At 31.2% G+C, this 20,893-nt stretch overlaps 1 protein-coding gene across 5 annotated transcripts in view; it reads right to left on the reverse strand.

The window, feature by feature from the left end:
* Positions 1-4,349: 4,349 nt before the first annotated feature.
* The window catches only part of LOC107449459 (trichoplein keratin filament-binding protein), a 43,294-nt gene continuing 26,750 nt past the window's right edge, over positions 4,350-20,893 (reverse strand). For all 5 annotated transcript variants that reach the window (XM_043047769.2, XM_043047771.2, XM_071180930.1 and 2 more), the window contains exons 9-13: positions 16,045-16,111; positions 12,965-13,101; positions 10,389-10,470; positions 9,198-9,383; positions 4,350-4,545 (exon numbers count right to left, since the gene is read on the reverse strand). In XM_043047769.2, coding sequence (XP_042903703.1) covers positions 4,498-4,545; positions 9,198-9,383; positions 10,389-10,470; positions 12,965-13,101; positions 16,045-16,111 — 520 coding nt within the window. In that variant the 3' untranslated portion in view covers positions 4,350-4,497. The remainder of the gene's footprint in view (positions 4,546-9,197; positions 9,384-10,388; positions 10,471-12,964; positions 13,102-16,044; positions 16,112-20,893) is intronic.

The raw sequence follows: 20,893 nt of genomic DNA on the forward strand, positions 1-20,893 counted from the left end.
AATGTGACTGCCATCGACCTTCGACGTGAATTTGAAATAACCAACCATAGAAGGCAGCACATTGCCTAGGAAGGTATATAAAGGGCGTTCGAGGAAATCATTGCAATTCACGATCACAACGCTCAAACACGCCATCTGGGGAGAATATCGGTTCCATGTCGTGACCCACCCCTTTCCCTCTCTTCTCAGTTGTATAGAAATGAACTACAACATTTTCCACTTTCTTTTCCATTTTTCGTATTCAATTGTCAAATTTTTTTTTTTTTAATTTCTACGAAATTCAATGTAGTTTTCAGCTCCATAGAGTTTCTAAACTGAAAAGTTTTTAATCCATCTGGAAATCAAGACAGAAACTTACATAGAATTATTACATTAATTATATACTTCCTTCTCCTATGACTAATGGTGAAAGCATGCGAAGTGTTGACATAGGTAGAGAGTTCTGCTCTACGCCACCTGTAGCCCATTTCGTCTGCCAATCAGTGATGTAATGATTTATCCGACAAAAGTGTATAATCAACGGCTTTCGGACCAAAGGTGTTAGTATTTCCGAAGCGGCTAATTTTGTAAACTATTCGCGTGGCGCCCTGTAAAAATATACCGTACTGTACTGTGTTATCTAAAATCAGCTACGTGGTGGGTGCCCCACGGGCCATATATAACAGGGGTGAACAGACGAGTAACCGGTAAGTAAATGACCACTCAAGTGAACTGTAAAGTTTAAAAATATTAAAGAATTTATAAAAGCAGACGATTGTAAAGTCTAAAAATATTAAAGAAATAATGGGTTTGCAAAATCATAATTAAAATAAAGTAAACGCATAAAGAGATAAACTTAAAATAAAAGCAGACGATTAAATTAGAAGTCAATATTTAGAACGACAGAGTTGTTGATTCTTTTTAGATTAGTTTTATTGTGGAATTTGAGTTTCCTTATATCCCGTTACGGGTTTTCCAGTTGTTTATGATGTTTTCACTATCCCGTTACGGGTATTGCATATTTCTTAATGTTTGTGTTTGTTAATAAAAGTTTTTATTTAAAAGAAAAACTGAATAGTTCTTGATATAGCTTATGATACGTTACAGAACTCATGTGTCTCCTCAACGACGGTTGCAGCGTATGGGTTTCCGCAGTAGATGCCAGGTATATCAGAGTGCGTAGCCAAATCTTTGAACAAAAAATATTTTTAAGCACTATATATGTTACCGGCAAAGTAAGAAACGCCGGCATTGTATAGAATGCCGGATGTTTTTAGGCATGGTATGAAATGTAAGTATTATTACATACTTTCCCTAGGCATTGTATATAATGCCTAAGCATTCTATAGAATGACNATTCTTTGTTTAGAAGAGTGAAAGGTGATTGTTGACTTTCACCGGTGAATGTTGACAATCACATAGTCGCTTTGGTGAATGTCCGAAATATTTATTACATCCGATTTGATATTAATTTATTCGTGGATATAATTACATTTATTCGATATTTTAATACTTACTGACGATAGATTAGAAGAAACATCAGTGTTTGGAGTATTGGGTAAATATATACCGGGCAGTGGCACTTAACTAGACCATTGGTAAATGTCCGAAATATATACTAGGTCTAGTTAAGTGCCACTGCCGGGTATATCCTACACTGAAGATTTTTTAGGGTTCAGTGCCCCTGCCCGGTATACCCTACACTGATGTTTTTAAGGTTCAAGTGCCATTGACCAGTATATCCTACACCGATGTTCTTTTAAGGTTCAGTGCCACTGCCCAATATACATTTGCCCGGTATACCCTACACTGGTAATTTAAGGTCAAGTGCCATTGCCCGGTATACCCTACACTGATGTTTTTTTTAAGGTTCAGTGCCATTGCCTCGTATACATTTGCCCGGTATATTCTACACTGATGTTTTTTAAGGTTCAGTGCCACTGCCGATCTACATTTGCCCGGTATTTATCTTCTAATCTATCGTCAGTAAGTAGTAAAATATCGAATAAATGTAATTATATCCGCGAATAAATTAATATCAAATCGGATGTAATAAATATTTCGGACATTCACCTAAGAGACTATGTGATTGTTGACATTCACCGGTGAAAGTCGACTCTCCAGATTTCGGTCAGTATCTGAGATGTATTTTATACTTTGCCGGTTTCTCATTTGGCATTCTATAGAATGTCTAGGCAATGTGTGAAATATAAATCATTTCATACTTTACCGGCTAATTTTAGGCATTCTACCTGCATACAATGCCGGACTTCATACTTTGCCGGTATCATATACATTAACAAAAGGCAAAATAATTTTCAAAGACTTTGCATGATCATGATAAAATAAGTAGTTTCTGATCTTTTCTTCGTGAACTCTTTTCCTGAATATATTAGCCCCCATAAAAAGATCAAGAGATTTTTCACTTGGATATCAGAGGGTGGAAAATGAAGCCTGAAATGGAGAATATATTGCAAAATGCAGCAGAGTTGCACATAAGAATGCAATAATCTCACAGATTTCAGCTCAGTAGATGCACATGTGGACTCGCAAGTATTTCATCAAAAATGTAGAATGATTGGAGCTTTCATGCGCTATGAACAAATGTGAGCCGAAATAGCCAGTGGTTGAATGAATTGTGAAAACGTTGAATAGAATAACAATGTGAAAAGCAGGCTTTTGCATAATACGTGTTAAAAATTGACATGTTAAAAAAAAAAGTTCATTTTCGAAGAGGGAAAATTAAGCACATTTTAAAAACATCCAATGAAAAAAGTACCTTTAAGGGCTTTTAAAAAACGAAAATAAGCATCTTTTAAAACTCTATGCACTTATGACTGCTGTTTCATCGGCGATTAAGGCTAGAATTTGCTCACCAGTACGACAACTGGGCGTCCACTCAGTGGCAGGAGTTTTTTTGTTGAAAAATCACGTTTTTATGCTCCTTTGGACAGATGAATGTGGGCGCGCGTGGTATGAAATGTCTAAAAGTTAATATCCTTTAACAATTACCGAAAGGATAGAAGTTAGGGGAGGGAGCATTATGGTCTGGGGAATGCTTTCGTGGCATACCTTGAGTGGACTTATAATTGTGAAAGGCACACGCATGTGTCCTTGCTGATAACGTCCACTCTTACATACGACCTTTATTTCATTACGAGTACGACAAATACGTCGATCAGGTTGTTCATGCCATGGATCCTCAAGGGCGTAGTCGGCATGGGTCCACATTCCAGTTGAGAATCCAACTAACTGTCTTCCTAACAGGGCCGAATTTAAATTTAGCGGAGCTATAATATGTTCAACTATATTTTTAATATACCGAAAGTCACAGCATGGGCACTGAGCCCATGTCCAAGAGGTCGTGGGTTCGATCCCCCGAAGACTCCTCGTGTAGTAAATGGTGACTGATGCACGTCAAATCTGTCGAGTCGCAAAATCCCCCATACTCCCATAACAAATCAATACCTCTGGGGGTACTGATCCAGGAGTTTCCTTGTCTTCTGGATTGGTTCAAAATGACAAGGCTACGGAGTTGAACATTAGTTGTTGTAAACCCAGTATTGGGTTACCTGTTCAACGACGGTTATAAAATAAAATTCAAAGGGGATAGAGCGTTAACTTTCTAGTGAGGTGAACGAGGGTTCGAATCGCTGCCATGACTAGAAGATACGAATTCTGCATCCGTCTCGCACCGACCACAGGGTTGACGTGAAATAACCTCAGTGATAGACGAATCATGGGCTAGAGTCCCCTTACCCGCAGGTTAACTGTGGGAGGTCTTCTTCTCCATGTAACGCAAATGCGGATAAGTTCAGCCATAAGAAGTCCTCCACAACGACAAATTTCTTCCTATGCTTGATCCAGGAGTTTACCTGTCTTCTGGATTGGGTTCAAAATGACAAGTCGAAACATTGGTAGTCGTAAACCCAAAAGTGGGTCAGCTGTTCAATGACGGTTATAAAGTGAAAAAAAAAATTTAAATCAATAGTAACTTAGCTGTGATGGCTGGTCGATACGAATTCGGCACCTGGCTCGCATCGACCAGAGTGCTGACGAAAAATATCCTCAGTGGTAATATGATCATGGGTTAGAGCCCCCCTACCGTTAGGCTAAGTGTGAGGTTTTCCTTTCCATGTAACACAAATGCGGTTTAGTTCTATTAAAAAGTCCTCCCCGAAGGCAAATTTATTCAATACTTGATCCAGGAGTTCCCTTGTTGAGCTACGGAGTTGAACATTGGTAGTCGTAAATGCAAAGTTGGATCGGCTGTTAAATGTCGGTTATAAAATAAAATCTTTCGAAATTAAATAGGAAAAATTCTTTATATATTAATAAAAAATTTGCAAATTTTAATAATCAACAATTACTGAGCAATAATTTGAATAAATATTTAATGAAAAGTACAATGAAATAAACAGAAAAAGAATTTTGACCAGATGTAATAATAATAATGTAAGAAAATAAACAGTTTGCTTCAATATGATCCAATGTCAGTATGATGCTTGCCCCAGAATTCTAGGTATCAACTGGCCTTTTGTTACTTTTTGATTGAAATTCTTCATTCTGTTAAAAAAAAAACATAAATAAATTGAAATTTTATTTATGAAATAGTTTTGAATGAAGGTGATTACAGGTGTCCTGTCATCTTATGAAAAAACCATTTTGTGATTAATAATATACTATCTGGTTAAAAGTATCCGGTTGTTATGGTGGTGGATGCATAATGGTGTGGGGGTGTTTCTCATGATTTGCCCGGGGTTCACTTTTGTTCGTGGTTGGAAACATGAACTCTGGGTTGCATAATTTGTCTACAGTAAAAACTCCCCCCCCCCCAAGCCTGAGGCCATCTGCTTCTATGGAAACAAGCATAGTGTATTTCAGGGAGGGTAGTTTCTCGTCCCTGTAGGGCTAACGTAGTAGATTGAAGAAAAAGATTCCCTTTCTCTCGCTGATACCTCGAGCAGAAACCTAAACACAGGGTTGATACTCAAACCTGAAAAAAAAATTCCCCGTGTTTTCCCTGTACATATTACACACAATATATTGAAAGGAAACAATAATTACTGTGCTCTTGCGTGAGCTATATTAGACTAACTATATTTATTAGTTTTAATTGCTGATGATGAACAGATGAACAAACTTAAATAATGCTATAGTGAATGAAATAGTTTAGTATAGCTGAAACACCATGGTTAAATATCCCATAGATTACACTTTGAGCCATTTTTTAAAAGATAAAAGTAAGAAACAAAATTCCCTGTATTTTCCCAGTTCGTGAAGAAAAAATCGAAATTCCCTGCATTTTAGGTGATTTTAAAATTCCCTGTATTTTTCAGGTTTTCCCTGTTCAAATTGGAAATAATATAAGCACTTACATTTAGCGAAAAATAAGTATATAAATCTTAATCTGAAGAAAATTTTTCAAACCATTACTTATTATTTATAATTGTTGTAACGCCGGCCAGGTGGCCGAGCGGTTAGCGTGCCTGACTGCGAAGCCATAGGCTGCGGGTTCGAATCCCGCTCTGGGCATGGATGTTTCTCTCTCTCTTTGTGCTGTCCTCTGTTGTGTGTGTGTATGATGTGTGAATGTGGCCCACCCTATAAACGGGTTTGTGGTAGTGTGGCGTGGGCAGTGTTGCTCGCCTCCGTGACTTTGGTTCACAGGTGCCCACTGGGTAACGCGAAAAGAGCAACATTTCTGGCATAGTATAGGCAAAGATTCAAATTCAGTGCCTGCCATTGAAAAAAAAAATAATAATTGTTGTAACTAATTACTAATTATTTTATAACTGTTGTTAAACAGCTGACTAAATTTTGGGTCTACGGCTACTTAAGTTCAACTTCACAGCCTTGTAATTTTGAACCCAATCCAGAAGACAAGGGAACTCCTGGATCAATATCAGAAATTTGCCTTTGTGAAGGACGTTTTTGATGAAACTAATCCGCACTTGCGTTACATGGAGAGGAAGACCACGATAACCTCCCTCAGTTAGCCAGACTGCAAGGGGTACTTAAACACTCAACATACAGCAGTGCTGGCAATAACACTATTGGCTGAGGAATAAGAGAAGTATTTTTGCCATTAGCGGACATTTTATTACCAAACAATTTCGTTTTAAAAATTTATCCTACAAATAGAGAGAAATTTCAGAACATACGGGTAAACAGGCGATAGTCGTAAGATACACGAGTCGTCGTTAAAAATCAGGAGAATTGGCAGGTATGCTTATAGTTCAATTTGCGTGAGAGTTTTAAAATTGCCCAATATTATATCAATGACTAGATAATTTTTCGATAAAAAAAAACATTTATAGTCTTTATTTTACTGCAAACAAAATAAAAATAACTGCTAACCTCATATATCTTTTTATGTTAATCTCAGAATTACATCACTAATTTTTCCTTGGAGCTATTCATATCTCTACACATTTTCCACTTCATCAGAATATTTTTCGCATTTTCATGAATTCCATTTTTTAAAAAATAATCATGTATTAACTTCATCGAACAACTCAACCTCTCAGAAAAAAGATGCAAACTCAAGCAGATGTGGATTTCACAATATGAATTTTGAATACAAAAGCAGATGTTCAGGCAGTCCTATTCCTTCATTGTGTTAAGAAATCAGATATAATCATTTTATCATAATTGTGGGGATAGTAGTTATCAACAATGTCAACCCTCATCTATGAAAAGGTACCCCAACATAGAAATGAGTTAACATGTCTTATATACTAGTGAATTGGAATTATATTTTTGTAGTGGTAGACACACTACTGAACTCCCCCACCAGATTTAGAGCTGTGATAGAATTCGATGTACGGGTACCACTAATTGATTCATTGCTGTTTTGTGAGAAGCCAGGAGAGTTGTATTAAGATCACTGTACTTTTAAATGCTGGTCGTGAGAGCTGTATTGAGTTCACAGTCGTGGTCGCTCCTGAGTCACCATTAGCAGTAAAGTGTATATATATAGGAGGACGTTGTGCGTAAACGCGACTGTGAAGCAACGATAATGTCACAGTCACAAGCAGCGAGTCAGCTGTTTAACGAAGATCATCCATCGAAGTAAGTGCATTCAAATTGAAGTGGGAGTTTCTGTCGAGGTAGGTGGGTTCACATCATGTCTGAAGAACACTAATGTGGGGATAGTAGTTATAGACAATGTCAACCTTCATCTATGAAAAGGTACCCCAAAATAGGATTGAGTTAAAAAGCCTTATATAGTAGTGAATTGGAATTGTATTTTTGTAGTGGTAGACACACTACAATAAGTAAGAAAAATAACATTGTTTTCATTGGAAGATGGAATACAAATCTTTTCTCAAGACTGATCTCAGGACAGAAAAGTGGCACCACTGTGTAGTGCATGCCAAAAAACACCAAACTACAGTTTACCATGTCAGGTAGCCACAGAAAAAAACGAGCANAAAATAAAGTAAGAAATTTCTACTTACTTATAATTACTTATTATTTCATAAATATTAAGGTATTTATATTTCAACATTAATATATTTTTCATAAAACACTATGTACTATTACTTTAATAAATGTTCAAAATCATAAAATAAATGTACAAACACAGTATCTAATAGAGTTTTATTTTAATTAGCAGAAAATTACTTTTATGCGGGTCGATGATCAAAAAAGTTTGGCAACCCCTGGTGTAGTGCATGCCAAAAAACACCTAACTACAGTTTACCATGTCAGGTAGCCACAGAAAAAAATTAACAAAATTGTTGCCTTTAGTAGCCTCAAGAATGAAAATAGTTACTTAAATAAAAACAAAATTTTTTCACTAATATGACTAAAATTTTATTACATGACTTAATTGTCATATACCATGATCCAATTAGTCAAGTTGACGGCAAATATAATAATATTTTATCTAAACACTAGTGTTCAAATATTATATTTTCATATCAAAAAAATTTGTATATTTGCAGAAAATACTTTTAATAACTGGAATTCATTCAAGAAAATACTTTTTCATCAAAAAAACATACTTTTTCAAAAAAATGATCCCTTTTATCAATAATTGATTTAGCAAGTACATATATAGTATTCAAATTCGGAATTCATGCGTCATAATATCGTATTAAAAATTGGGTTTTTTAAAATCATGCGGAATTTTGCAGTTATAATCGTTGAAACGACGATCGAGAAACAAAACAGACTTACAATGGAATCTGTGCAAATTGTGCGCATTAAAATGTGATGACTCAAATTTGTAATTTAACATTTATTTTTTAAGGAAAAAAAATCATTTTGTTCATAAGCACCTGTGGGCTGCAGGTTGTCAGCCCAATTTATGCCAAAAAAATATCACTAAGAATACAGAAAGTTCTCTCAATAGCCTCCTTTTCCAGAAAATAGTTGCATTTTTAACCTTTTCAAGCAAAAAAAAAGTTGCCACAGTCGCCTTATGAGGAAAATAGTCGTAAATAGTGAGGTGAGTGATATTGATATCATACTCTTGAAAAATGTAGGTGAAACAAATGCTCAATGAGAATGAATTTGTGGTTCCAATCTTATTTCAAATAGGTTAGAATGAGTTCGTTTTATGGCAGAATCTGAATTACAAAAAATTAAAATGTGATGCACCTGCCCTAGCAGCAAAATAACTTAGGCCCTCATTGGGCCAACATTCACTAATCTTGGCTCAATAATTGTTCAAAGGACAGTTATACTTCAGATATTGGCCCTATATGGAATTTTCCGATTCATCTGATATTTAACAGCCACTTTACAACAAATATTGGTTCTGTATAGAATTGCCGGATTCACCCGTTAATTTATTTCTATTATTTAGCCAATATAGGTTCTATATTGGCAAATGTAAGCCCTACATAGGTCATTCTAGGACCAATATTAAAAAATCTAGACATCCCAATATTGGTAATTCGGTGCACGTTCTTATTGAGCCAATTTTGAGCTTGTGCCCAACTGTGGTCAAGTTAAAATTGATGCTAGGTTCAATTTCGTTACGAAATTCTTCAACTAAATTTAAAAATTACTATTAAGAAATATTATAAGAACATCATTTTAGTTAAATGCTGAAATAAAATGATAGTGTCAAACATAAATCTTTCTTCCAGATAAAGCAGAATGACCACCACAAAAGACAGAAATATTCCAGTATGCATCATCCACCTTTTTCCTACAGAGTTATAGAACAATGCAAAAAAAAATTTGTTTATATTTTAACTTACTAATTTATCCACTTGGTCGACGTAATATCGGTGTTTACTTTCTAGAGTCATGCAGCTATCTTTGGTTTGCAGATTTATTTTGTCTATCTCTTCTAAGAGGTTTTCTTTTAGGTTGATCAGCCTCTTCTCCTCACTTTCAATTAAGTCAATTTTTTCTTTCATTTGACTCACCAGAGATTTAATAAGCTGCAATAGAATGAATAATTCAAATGAATCTCCTGTTTTATTCAATAATTATATCAAATAGAGTTGCAAAGTAGAAAGGAAATATATGCTAATTTAATCTAAAGTAGGTATGCAAGAAGGTTAGTATAATGGCCATACTTATTAAAAAATGTTTAGAAAATATTTTAGTTGAAATTGGTACATTAATTTTTATGCTGTTGCTTACATTTTTTATGTGCATGTTTACAAAATATTGCTTTCTCAGAATTGAGTAATTTACCCATACTATACATATTAAAATACAGTGGAATGTTCCTGCATGTAAAAAATCATATTATAACCTGCAGTACTTTCTGCCTACCCCCCCCCCAGTTTTTCCATGTTATTAGACAGGAAAATAATATATTGGGGAGAAACATTCTCCTAATTTTGCCCATTTGCTTAACCGCCAGTGGGTTAAACACACAATCACTGTGCTCTTAAGTGAGCTATATTCGGCTAACTATACTAGTTTTAAATGCTGGTAAAACTTAAAGAAAAAAAGGGAACAGCAGAGCACACCTAAATAATGCTATGGTAAATGAAATAATTAAGTATAGCTGAAATGTCATCCTTAAATACCCCACAGATTATGCATTGAGTGGTCACCACTTTCAAGAGAAGAAGATAAGAAATAAAATTCCCTGTATTTTCCTAGTTTGTATGGAAAAACCTGAAATTTCCTGCATTTTTCCAGGTTTTCCCTGTTCTCCCTGTAGAGTGGCAATCCTGTGTACACTAGCTTATAACTTAGATAAAACCTTTATTTCACACAATACATAAAAGTTACAGAGATACAAAAGAAACATATTTCTTCTCAGAGGATTGATAGATAAACATTCAATTAGATAAAACAATGCAAAAATCATTGCAATTATTAATTTAAAACTAAATTTTCATTAAAAAAATAAGTTTCTTATTTTTAAAAAAAAACAAGCACAATTTTTTTCATAGAAACAAATATTGCAAATAAAAAAATATACATACTTTATTCATTATTTCATCCCAGGCAATCAATTCTAACATCCACTGCTCCTTTTTTTCTTCCCATATTCGAGAAGTTTCTTCTCTGCAACACATGAAAATATATTAAACCATATAATATTTTGAATTAAATAAAAAAACATACAAGATGCATGAAAGACATCCAAACAACTGCCATTTGCGACTTCATTATTTTGAATATCTTTGACAAAAATTTGCAGCTAGTTAGTTTAATAGTAAAAATAAAACTTATAGAAACTTGTTTGAAACTTTTTGAATAATTTATTACTTTAGAGTAGTTATATTTTTTGCAGTACTGCATTTCACCATAAAAAGAAAGACAAATCTTCTAAATTATTATTGTTTTTTGACTTCATGATTTTAAATTTATGATTGCTAATCAAAATTTCAAGTTTGCTTATCTAAATCTTCCTGACAGGGCCTGGTTGGCATGACACTGGACTCAGATTCGTGAGTTCAAATCCAGCCTGCCGAAGACTCCCCGTGTAGTAAATTGTGACTGGTGCACATTAAATCTGCAGGGGAGATTATGAGCCCAACTCAAAAATCCTGAAAATTTTGAGTAAAATCAATAATAATGCATTAAAAAAAATTTATGTCTTAATAAAATTAAATCATTGATATTTTCTCAACATGAAATTATAAATAAATTATATGCAGCATAATTTAAACTAATAATTATGTATAAGTTTACTTTTATCTCTAATCACATTTAATACTCTACCAGAAAAAATATCTTCAAATGAAAGAGATGCCAAGTATAAATTTTAGTTCTAATATGTTTAAATAAAATATAAAAAAATTTTTATGCATAAAATGAGATCGATGATTTCTTGAAAATTCTGTATCTTGGATTCCGGATCACGGTACACGAAATATCCAGAAATCCGGATTTTTTCCGAAGCACAATCATCTCTGAATCTGTTGGGTCACAAGGTCCTCCATGTTCCCATCACAAATTATACGTCTGGGGCACTGAATTGGAGATTATTTGTTCTCTGGTTCAGGTTAAAATTACGATCTGTAGATGAATGAATGGATATCCCCTATAAACGGGTGTGACATATGGGTATGGCAAAAGTCAAATTCTTGGCCACAAATGGTGCCACTGGAAAACTAGAACAATCGGTCCTCTTCTGCCTTAATGGCCGACGACAACCACAACAAGAATAGAATCATAATTCTGTCAGGAATCAAACCTACTTGGGCCCAAATTTACCGAAAGTGAGACATAACTCCTGGGTCACTAAAAAAACGTCTGTTCTCAAATGCCAAAGGGCAACTTTTGATGGGAAAGCATTTTTCCAATGAAAATCAGAGGTTTTTTGGTTTAAGGTTTTTCTCTAGAATTAAGGAATCAATTCAAAACTTTAAATTGTACCTAACCTTATTAACATAAAATTTTAAGTTAAAATAGTTGCATGATTTTTATATGATAGATAAACTTTATAAATTTGCTTCCGTGAATTCAATTGCATAGTTATGGCACTAAACCTTAATTAGTATTAATTTTAATTTCTGCACTTGTAACTTTAAATTTCATTTATAGTTAACCTTATTAACATAATACTTAAATTAAAAATAGTTACATTAAGTTCAATCAAGATTTCTAATTGGCAATTAAACTGGATTTACATAAATTAATGCTATTATATATTTATACTTAGATTAAAGTAGGTTATGGTGAGTGGAAAAAAACAACAACTTCTAAATTGTACAGGTATTATTTGGCTCTACATTCAGAATATATCATAATCATTTATTATTAAAAACATTATCATACATTAGATTTTATTATCAGTTAGTTTTGAAATGTTTATAATATTTCGGAATATTTAACCCTCCGCGTACGGCTCTGGCAATCTAAACGAGGTATCAGCTTCGTCCCTGACTACAGGTCAAGTTAATATCGCGGGCAAAGAATTTCCCCCCCTAGTTTCAATACTGATACAGCTATTTACCTGTGTAGGTTAAAAAAAAAACATCATTTGATGCTTATTTTTGCTGGTAGATGGCACTAAAGGGTTCATGAATTTTTTCTATCTTGCTGGATTTTTTTCGCCTAGTATTAGTAAGTTTGCATGCTCTTTGTTTTTCGTTCGCGGGATAAGCCTTTATGAAAGATATGGATTTGAAGAGTGTCAACAGCGTTATATGTGGGAATAACAAAGAAAGTATCTTAATTATGAAGATAGTGATTCGGATTGGAAGTATTCCATAAATCTGACCTTTTCTGGTTTTTTTTTACAAAATTTCTGTAACATTTTTCGAGATAAAATGTTTAAAAATTATATCCATCTGAAAATAAAAATATCTCACGAATTTTTTAACTTATAAACCCTGCCCTCTGAAATAGCGGGAGCCGTATTACCTATCTTTAGAAGATGCAAAAGCTATTTAAATTCTTGTGTTATTTTAAAAGAATAGAAGAAGAAGATAAATTGTAACATATATAGATAAAGAAAATGTCAAAAAAAGTCGCCCCGTATTTCAAGACAGGAAAGTATAAAAACTGAGCCACACGCGGAGGGTTAATAAAGAACAAATATAATACTGACTGGTATAATTGGAGGATTTCCAGCTCCCTTTCTCTTTCAAGAGCAATCTGCATTGAAATTTTTTCTTTTGCTGCCATCACTTCATCTAAATCGATATTTAGATCACTCATTGCAGAAAGCATTTTATAGTCAAATTCCTAAATGGAATAATTATATCTCTTTACATTTTAATTCAAGGCATCTCTTCAAAAATTATATCGAATTTTATAGAAATAAAACAGTTTTCTTTTGGTAGGAAAATTTACACTAATAAGAAAAAATATGTAATGTTTAAAATGATAATTAATTATTAATGAGTCTTACATTAGTACTGAAATAAAAAGTCAGCTGTTACATTGATTGTTAAGAAAAGAATAAAATAATTTACATCCACTTCTTATAAAATGTAATAAAAATTAAATAATTGGTTTAATTTAATTGAAATTCAATTAAGAATGATTAAAAATAAACAAATTTAAGAAATTTTAAAAGCTAGGAAATATGCTATTGTGGCATCACAATAGTTTTATAAATGATCACCCTAAACAGCACAAATTTTTTTAATGGCAATTGTGATAACATAATGTTTTATTTCTTCACATAGTCAATCCATGTACAATTTGATAAACCAAGAAACTGTATTTTAAATAAACAACCCTCTTTCAAAATGCATAGAATTACACTCTTATAAAAATAGTAATGGTGGACAAATTTGTAAAAATACGATTGAGTTAATGTAAAGAAACACACCAAAAGGAAAACAATAATAAATTAAATTTTTTGTAGTCATATAAAGTTCATATTTTTATAAACTAACACTCTATTTTGATTCCAAAGTATTAATTTCTCATTGTCCAATAAATATTCATTTTTAAAATCACTTTATTTTATAGAAAGGCGGACTCAATGTGGTAAATTTACTTGAAAACTACTAGTTTTAGAATAATTTCACAACAAATGTCAATGTTTTCTTAATAGATTTCAGCAGCCATGGAAAACCAGTCATTTAAAGAAATTAGAGTTAAATAAAAGGTTAATTATTGGGAAAAGTTATGTGAAATTATTTTATTTATTTATCTTAAATATTCTTTCCCACTTGCAAGAAAAGAAAAATTAAGTATAACACCATCACAACAAAACAAAAAAAATTACAATTTTTTTAATATCCGCATAATACAGAGTGCGTAGCCAAATCTTTTCAGAAAAAATAAGCACCTTTTAAGCACTATATGCGTTAACAAAATGCAAAATAATTTTCCAAGACTTTACATGATCATAATAAAATAACTAGTTTCTGACTAATAATTATTTTGTTGATTATATTAACCATTATAAAATGATCGAGATATTTTTTGGTTCGATATCAGAGGGTGGAAAATGAAGCTTGAAATAGAGAATATCTTGCAAAATGCAGCAGAGTTGCACATCAGGTGTAAAAATGTCACTGAATCCAGCTCAGTAGACACACTTGCGGACTCTCAGGTATTTAATCAAACGTATAAAATGATTGGCACTTTTAAACGCTATGAACCGAATGTAAGCCAAAATGGATTGTGGTGGAATGAATTGTAAAAACGTTGAATAGAACAACGTGAAAAGCAAAGTGTGGCGAAAATCGACAGGGTAGAGAAAAAATTCTCAGTTTCGAAAAGGGAAAACTACGCACTTTTTAAAAACACCCCACGTAAAAAGCACCTTTAAGGGCTTTTAGAAGACGAAAATCAAAGCACCTTCAGGGGTCTGTTTAGGTTTTTATGAGAGGTACCTATTTTGTGAAAATTTAGACATAATTTGTGAAGATTAAAATTTTATTAAAATATCAACGCAAAAATATGGTAATGTAAGAAGATATTTTCAAAAATTGCCACTACAGATAAAAAGCATTTAAGACAGGTAAATTTTTATTTATTTTTCCCCATATATTAAAAAATAATTTTTCTATTGTAAAAGTTTGGACCTAAAATTGTATCTAAATTTAAAAATCCATAAAACAATTGTCCATGGTTAAATTTTAACTCAAATTTAAAAAAAATTTGCATTTAACAGTACTTGCACTTAAAGTTATTTTCATTATGAGAACATTTTCAACTATGTGATACAGAAAAAAGTTTCTCAGAGAAAAAAATGCCTCATAAAAAATAAAGGTCTGTTAGAATAAATTTACAATAGTGTTTAAGATTATGTTTGAATTTCAATTTTCTGTACAGTTTATAGAGGGAGAGCCTCGTCGTTTCACTTTTAAAAACTCAGCGGGGGAAAAAACTAGCTTTGAAATGGCGTAAGCAACCTGTTAGGCTTACCACATTGCCCTATCTGAACAAATACCTGCTACCTTTTCGTAAAAGACAGTTAGCATAAAAGCTTTACTTTTTTATAGATTGCAATGAGAACGGGGTATACATGAGAACTTGCTTTTTTAAAAGTATTTTCTGAAACTACCGTTTTTCCTAAAGTTGAATTTGTGAAGGTACTGCTGAGCGGTAGTAAATTTACCCTGAACAGACCCATTGAATCATTATTTTTAAGAAACTGTAATGTAAACAAACATCCCTCTAAATGCATAGAATTACACTCTTATAAAAATAGTAATGGCGGACAAATTTATTAATTCAAAACACTATTGAACTAATATAAAGAAACATACAAAAAGAAAGACACTAATAAATTATATTTTTATAGGCATATAAAACTCATGTTTTTATAAACTAACACTCTATTTTGATCCAAACTGTCAATTTCTTATCAACCAATAAATATTCCATTTTAAAATCCCTTTAAAAACTCACTTTATTCTACAGAAAGGTGGACTCAATTTATTTGAAAACTACTGGTTATAGAATAATTTCAAAATAAATGTCAATGTTTTTTTAAATATATTTCAGCAGCCATGTAAAACAAGACATTTAAAGAAATTAGAGTGTTAAATAAAAGGTTAATTATTAAGAAATATTATGTGAAATGATTTCATTTTTTTTAAAGATTCTTCCCCACTTGCAAGAAAAGAAAAAATAAGTATAATGATATCACAACAAAAAACAATTAAAATTTTTTTAATATCCACTTAATATGAAAATTATATAGAAAAATAAATGATTTTATACCAAGCCGTGTTTTACTTCAGTCAACATTTTCCTCATTTTTTCATTGGGCTGATAGAGAGTCTGTATTCTGAAAAAAAAAATATAGAGATTCCTCATTTTTTATAAAATAATAAGATGAATAAAGGTGAAGGATTTCACATAGTTATTTTTAATAAATGAGTAAATTGTACGAAATCAATAGCATTCCTGCCAAGATAAATAAAAATATTTAATATGAAACAGATTCATAAGTTTTTTTTTATATTAGAAGATAATCAGAAGTGGCAATTGTTTTCAGAGCAGTGTTCCTTAACCTTTTAGATATAATGGACCCCTTTTAATAATTTTTAAGAAGTCACAGACCTGTGAAAAAAATAATTGCAAAAAACGTCAATTATTAGAAAACATTTAATTTTATTATTTTAATAGTATACAAAATTTTTAAAATTAAAATTTTAAATATGAAGGTTGCTGCTGCTTTTCCTTACTTAACAAATTGAATTGGGGGATGGTTTTCAACAAAGCAAACGGGCATATCATGTTCAACATTCAATCGATTTCGATGTTATGTTTTTATTATCACAATTGTGGAAAATCCCGCTTCGCAAAGATACACTGTAGCAAACGGAATTATAGCTGCCATAATTCGTTTTACAAGCAATGGGTAGGCTTCCAAACGTTTTAAAAATTAGGAGTAGTCAGCGGACCCCCAAAATATAACTCATGGACCCCTTAGGGGTTCATGAACCACAGGTTAAGAAACCCTGTTTTAGAGTCTTAATAACATCCACTGAATGACATGAAATGGAAAAATATGTTAAAAGCAACAAGAAAACATAAAAATCTAACATAAACCTTACTTCTAATTTGCTACTGTGATCAGGGGTCTGTCCAGACATTTTGTAAAAGGTCCTGTTTTCGTAAAATTGCGAGAAACTACTCATAACTTGAGAATATAAAATAAGCATTAAGTCACCTTCTTTCAACCAGGGTCATGCTTTTGTGAATTTGTGCAAATAGTGTCATGTTATTGCAAAAATTGCTGAAAACCTTTTCAATAAGTTTTTAAATTGTAAGTAGATACAAGATTCTGCTCAACAATTGCTGCTACTAAATTAGAGATGCACCATACAAATATTTGGTATTTAGCCTATACTGCTCAACACAGAATATTTATTCTAGACAAATAATGGAAACAAAATCACTCACATTTTTAATAATTTCAATTGAGGCATATTTTAAATAACACAACTTAGTAATGCATCACTTTTAATGCATTATGCATTAAGTAAACTTAAACAATTCTAAAATTTATAATATTTAATTTAAAAAATTGCCAGAAATTAAATTTTATTTACATAATATTCTATTAATTTTATGAATAAATATAAATTGATCAATTATTTATTTAGAAAAAAAAAATTTTCGTTTAAGATCAATAAGAATGTGCACACGATGTTTGTAAATATAGAAATATTTTCTTAGAATACTACATTTGGAACTTAAACTTAGGGAAACTTAGTTTGTCTGGAGCAGTCTTTCTCCCCAGGGAAGGGTTTATTTGTCTAACAAAACAATATTGAAGATAAACACATTTGTGAAGGGTCCGATAAAAAGATAAATTATTTTGTGAAGGGTCCGATAAAAAGATAAATTATTTTGTGAAGGGTCCGTTTTTATGAAAAGATATTTTGTTAAGGGTTCGTGATTTTTTTTGATTTTTAAAAAAAAAAATCAAAAACATCAGATTTTTTTGATTTAAATCAGATTTTTTTGATTTTTATTCAAATATTTTCTAAGAACTTTAATTCATGATTAAAAAAACTTTATAAATGTTTAATCAAAATTAAGTTAATATTAAAACTATATTATAACAATATTTTAGAAGCTCTAACTTACTAAAATAATTTTTCATTATAATACATAGCTTTGAATGCATAGCAACCATTTTGAAACAAATGCAAGATTGAAATTTAAAGACTAGATGAAATAAAGAATTTAAAGAATACTTCAGGGGTATGTCTAAGTTTTTCTGAGAGCTACTTATTTTGTGAAAATTTAGACATAATTTGTGAAAATTAAAAAGTATATTAAGAAATCAACACAAAAATATGGATTTATCGTATCTTAAGAGACACAAAAATAAAATTTAAAAAAAAAAGTATATTGTGAAGGTACTGCTAAGCAGTAGTAAATTTGGCTTGGACAGACCCCTGTTCTTTAACTATTACAACAAAGTTTCAATTAGCAAACCATTATTTTAATTTAAAATTGTGATTTTTTTTTCTCTTGATTTTTAATATGACAAAATAAATGTAATAGATTGTATTTATAAATGTAGTCATTCATCAAAAAATAAATAAATATTTAATCTATATATTTTTATATTAAAATATCATTTTTAATCCTATATCAAAATAGATAAGTTAAGCTAAAAAAATATAAAAAAATCTATGTACTCATTGGGATTTTTTTTCCACAAAATTTCTTAATAGAAAATCTGATAAAGTCAAAGATACTGCAAACATATTATGAGAAAAAAAAATAGTTACCAGTTAATAACTCTGCTGCTTCAAATAGACTTTGAAAGAGTTTGAAACGGAAAAATGACACCATATCAGGAAAAAAAATATCTGAATTCATCAGCCTTTTTTTTCATTCCATTTTTGGCATATTAGGGTAATTTCTTTTTAATATAACTCCACATTTTCCATCAATAAAATATTATAATGTAGATTTTAATTAACATTATTTGCATTTTTTTTGAAAAAAAATTCATGGTTATTTACTACTTGCTACAGCTATGCAAGTCTATATTAAGGCAGCATTAAATGTGTACTCTAATCTATATTTTCAATCTTAAGAATCAAAAGAATTTCAAATGTGTTGGAATTTAGCACACACCAAGAAAGAAAATTTCGTGAACTAAAATTAATTAATGCAGCAATTTATTTAAAATAAATCTTAAAACTAAGAAAAGAAAATTATAAAAGTATCAATAATTTAAAACACTGTTTTTTAACTTTCAAATTATCAATATATACGTATAGATAAAAAAAAATCAGTTGATTTAAATCAATGATGTTTTCAAAAAAATAATTTGATTTAAATCGTGATTTAAATCAACAAACCCTGGTTAATGGACCTAAATTTCTTCAAAACAGACCCTATGGTGATGTAATACGATATATTTTTCTACTTTCTAAACAGCACAAATCTTTCATTTGTAAAAATTAATAGTATGTTTAATGTTATTTTTTACCATATGAGTTTAGGGTCATTCAACAGAATTTGATGCCTAACATGTCAGAAAATTTGATTATTTATTGTAAAAAATAATAATTCGGTAAACTATGAAAAAAATTAGAAAACACAACTTCAACCACTAAAGAGAGCTGATTATATTCAGAAAAAACTGATGTTTTGAAATTTATGAATCAAAATTTAATAAACTGAATATTAATAAACTGAATATTAATATAATAATTGAACAAATCATAAAGTTAAATTAAATAATTTCATAGTTTCATGGGAGGTTAGTCTGATTTCTAATGCTTCTGTATTTTTGGAAAATCCTGAACTATCTGATGAGAAGTTAAATTTAGTTTAAAAAACATACAGTTTGTTGCCTATTGTTGTTTTGCAGAATAAGCTTCATGGTTCAAAAATATGACGCTCGAGTAAAAGAGAGAAATTAGTCCTTATTCATAAGGGGTTGTTTTCATATGTGTCAACTTTCCTTGAAAAGTAAGGTCTTCTCGCTACATATGAAAACAACTTAAATAAATAGATTAGAAGTTAAAAGTGATCTGCCTTATTTGTGAATACAATTCCGTAAACTAAAAAATTAACAAAAAGAGAAAAAAAAAATCTCATTAAACAAAAAGTGACTTAAAATACTGATTTGCTACACTAAACTAATCTCAGTGGTGCGACAGCTCATCGAGGGCCAAGGTCTACTGTGCCCATCTCAATTTTCTTGACCTTTGGAGTGGAAGAGCAAATGTTCTAGTTGGGTGGTCAGCCTGATGCAGATTCCCCTNGTCTCTCCCCCCCCCCCCCCGGGAAGGGTTTATTTGATTAACAAAACAATATTGAAGATAAACAAATTTGTGAAGGGTCCGATTAAAAGATAAATTATTTTGTGAAGGGTTCGTTTTTATGAAAATATATTTTGTTAAGGGTCCGTTAACGGACCTGAATTTCTTCTAAACAGCACAAATCTTTCATTTGTAAAAATTTATGGTACTTTTAATGTTATTTTTTACCATAAAAGTTTAGGGTCATTCAACAGAATTTGATGCCCAACATGTCAGAAAATTAGATTATTTATTGTAAAAAAAATAATAATTGGGTAAACTATGAAAAAATTAAAAAACACAACTTCTACCACTAAAGAGAGCTGATTATATTCAGAAAAGACTGATGTTTTGAAGCTTACGAATCAAAATTTAATAATCTGAATATTGATATAATAATTGAATAAATCATAAAGTTAAATGAAATAATTTCAGTTTCATGGGAGGTCAGTCTGATTTCTAATGCTTCTGTATTTTTGGAAAATCCTGAACTATCTGATGAGAAGTTAAATTTAGTTCAAAAAACGTATAGTTTGTTGCCTATTATTGTTTTGCATGATAAACTTCATGGTTCAAAAATATGATGCTCGAGTAAAAGACATGTTCCAAGAGAAATTAGTACTTATTCATAAGGGGTTGTTTTCATTTGTGTCAACTTTCCTTGAAAAGTAAGGTCTTCTCGTTACAAATGAAAACAACTTAAATAAATAGATTAAAAGTTAAAAGTGATCTACCTTATTTGTGAATACAATTCCCTGTACTAAAAAATTAACAAAAGAAGAAAAAAATCA

The sequence above is a fragment of the Parasteatoda tepidariorum genome, chromosome 5, assembly GCF_043381705.1.
Source record: "Parasteatoda tepidariorum isolate YZ-2023 chromosome 5, CAS_Ptep_4.0, whole genome shotgun sequence".
Classification (NCBI taxonomy): Eukaryota; Metazoa; Arthropoda; class Arachnida; order Araneae; family Theridiidae; genus Parasteatoda; species Parasteatoda tepidariorum.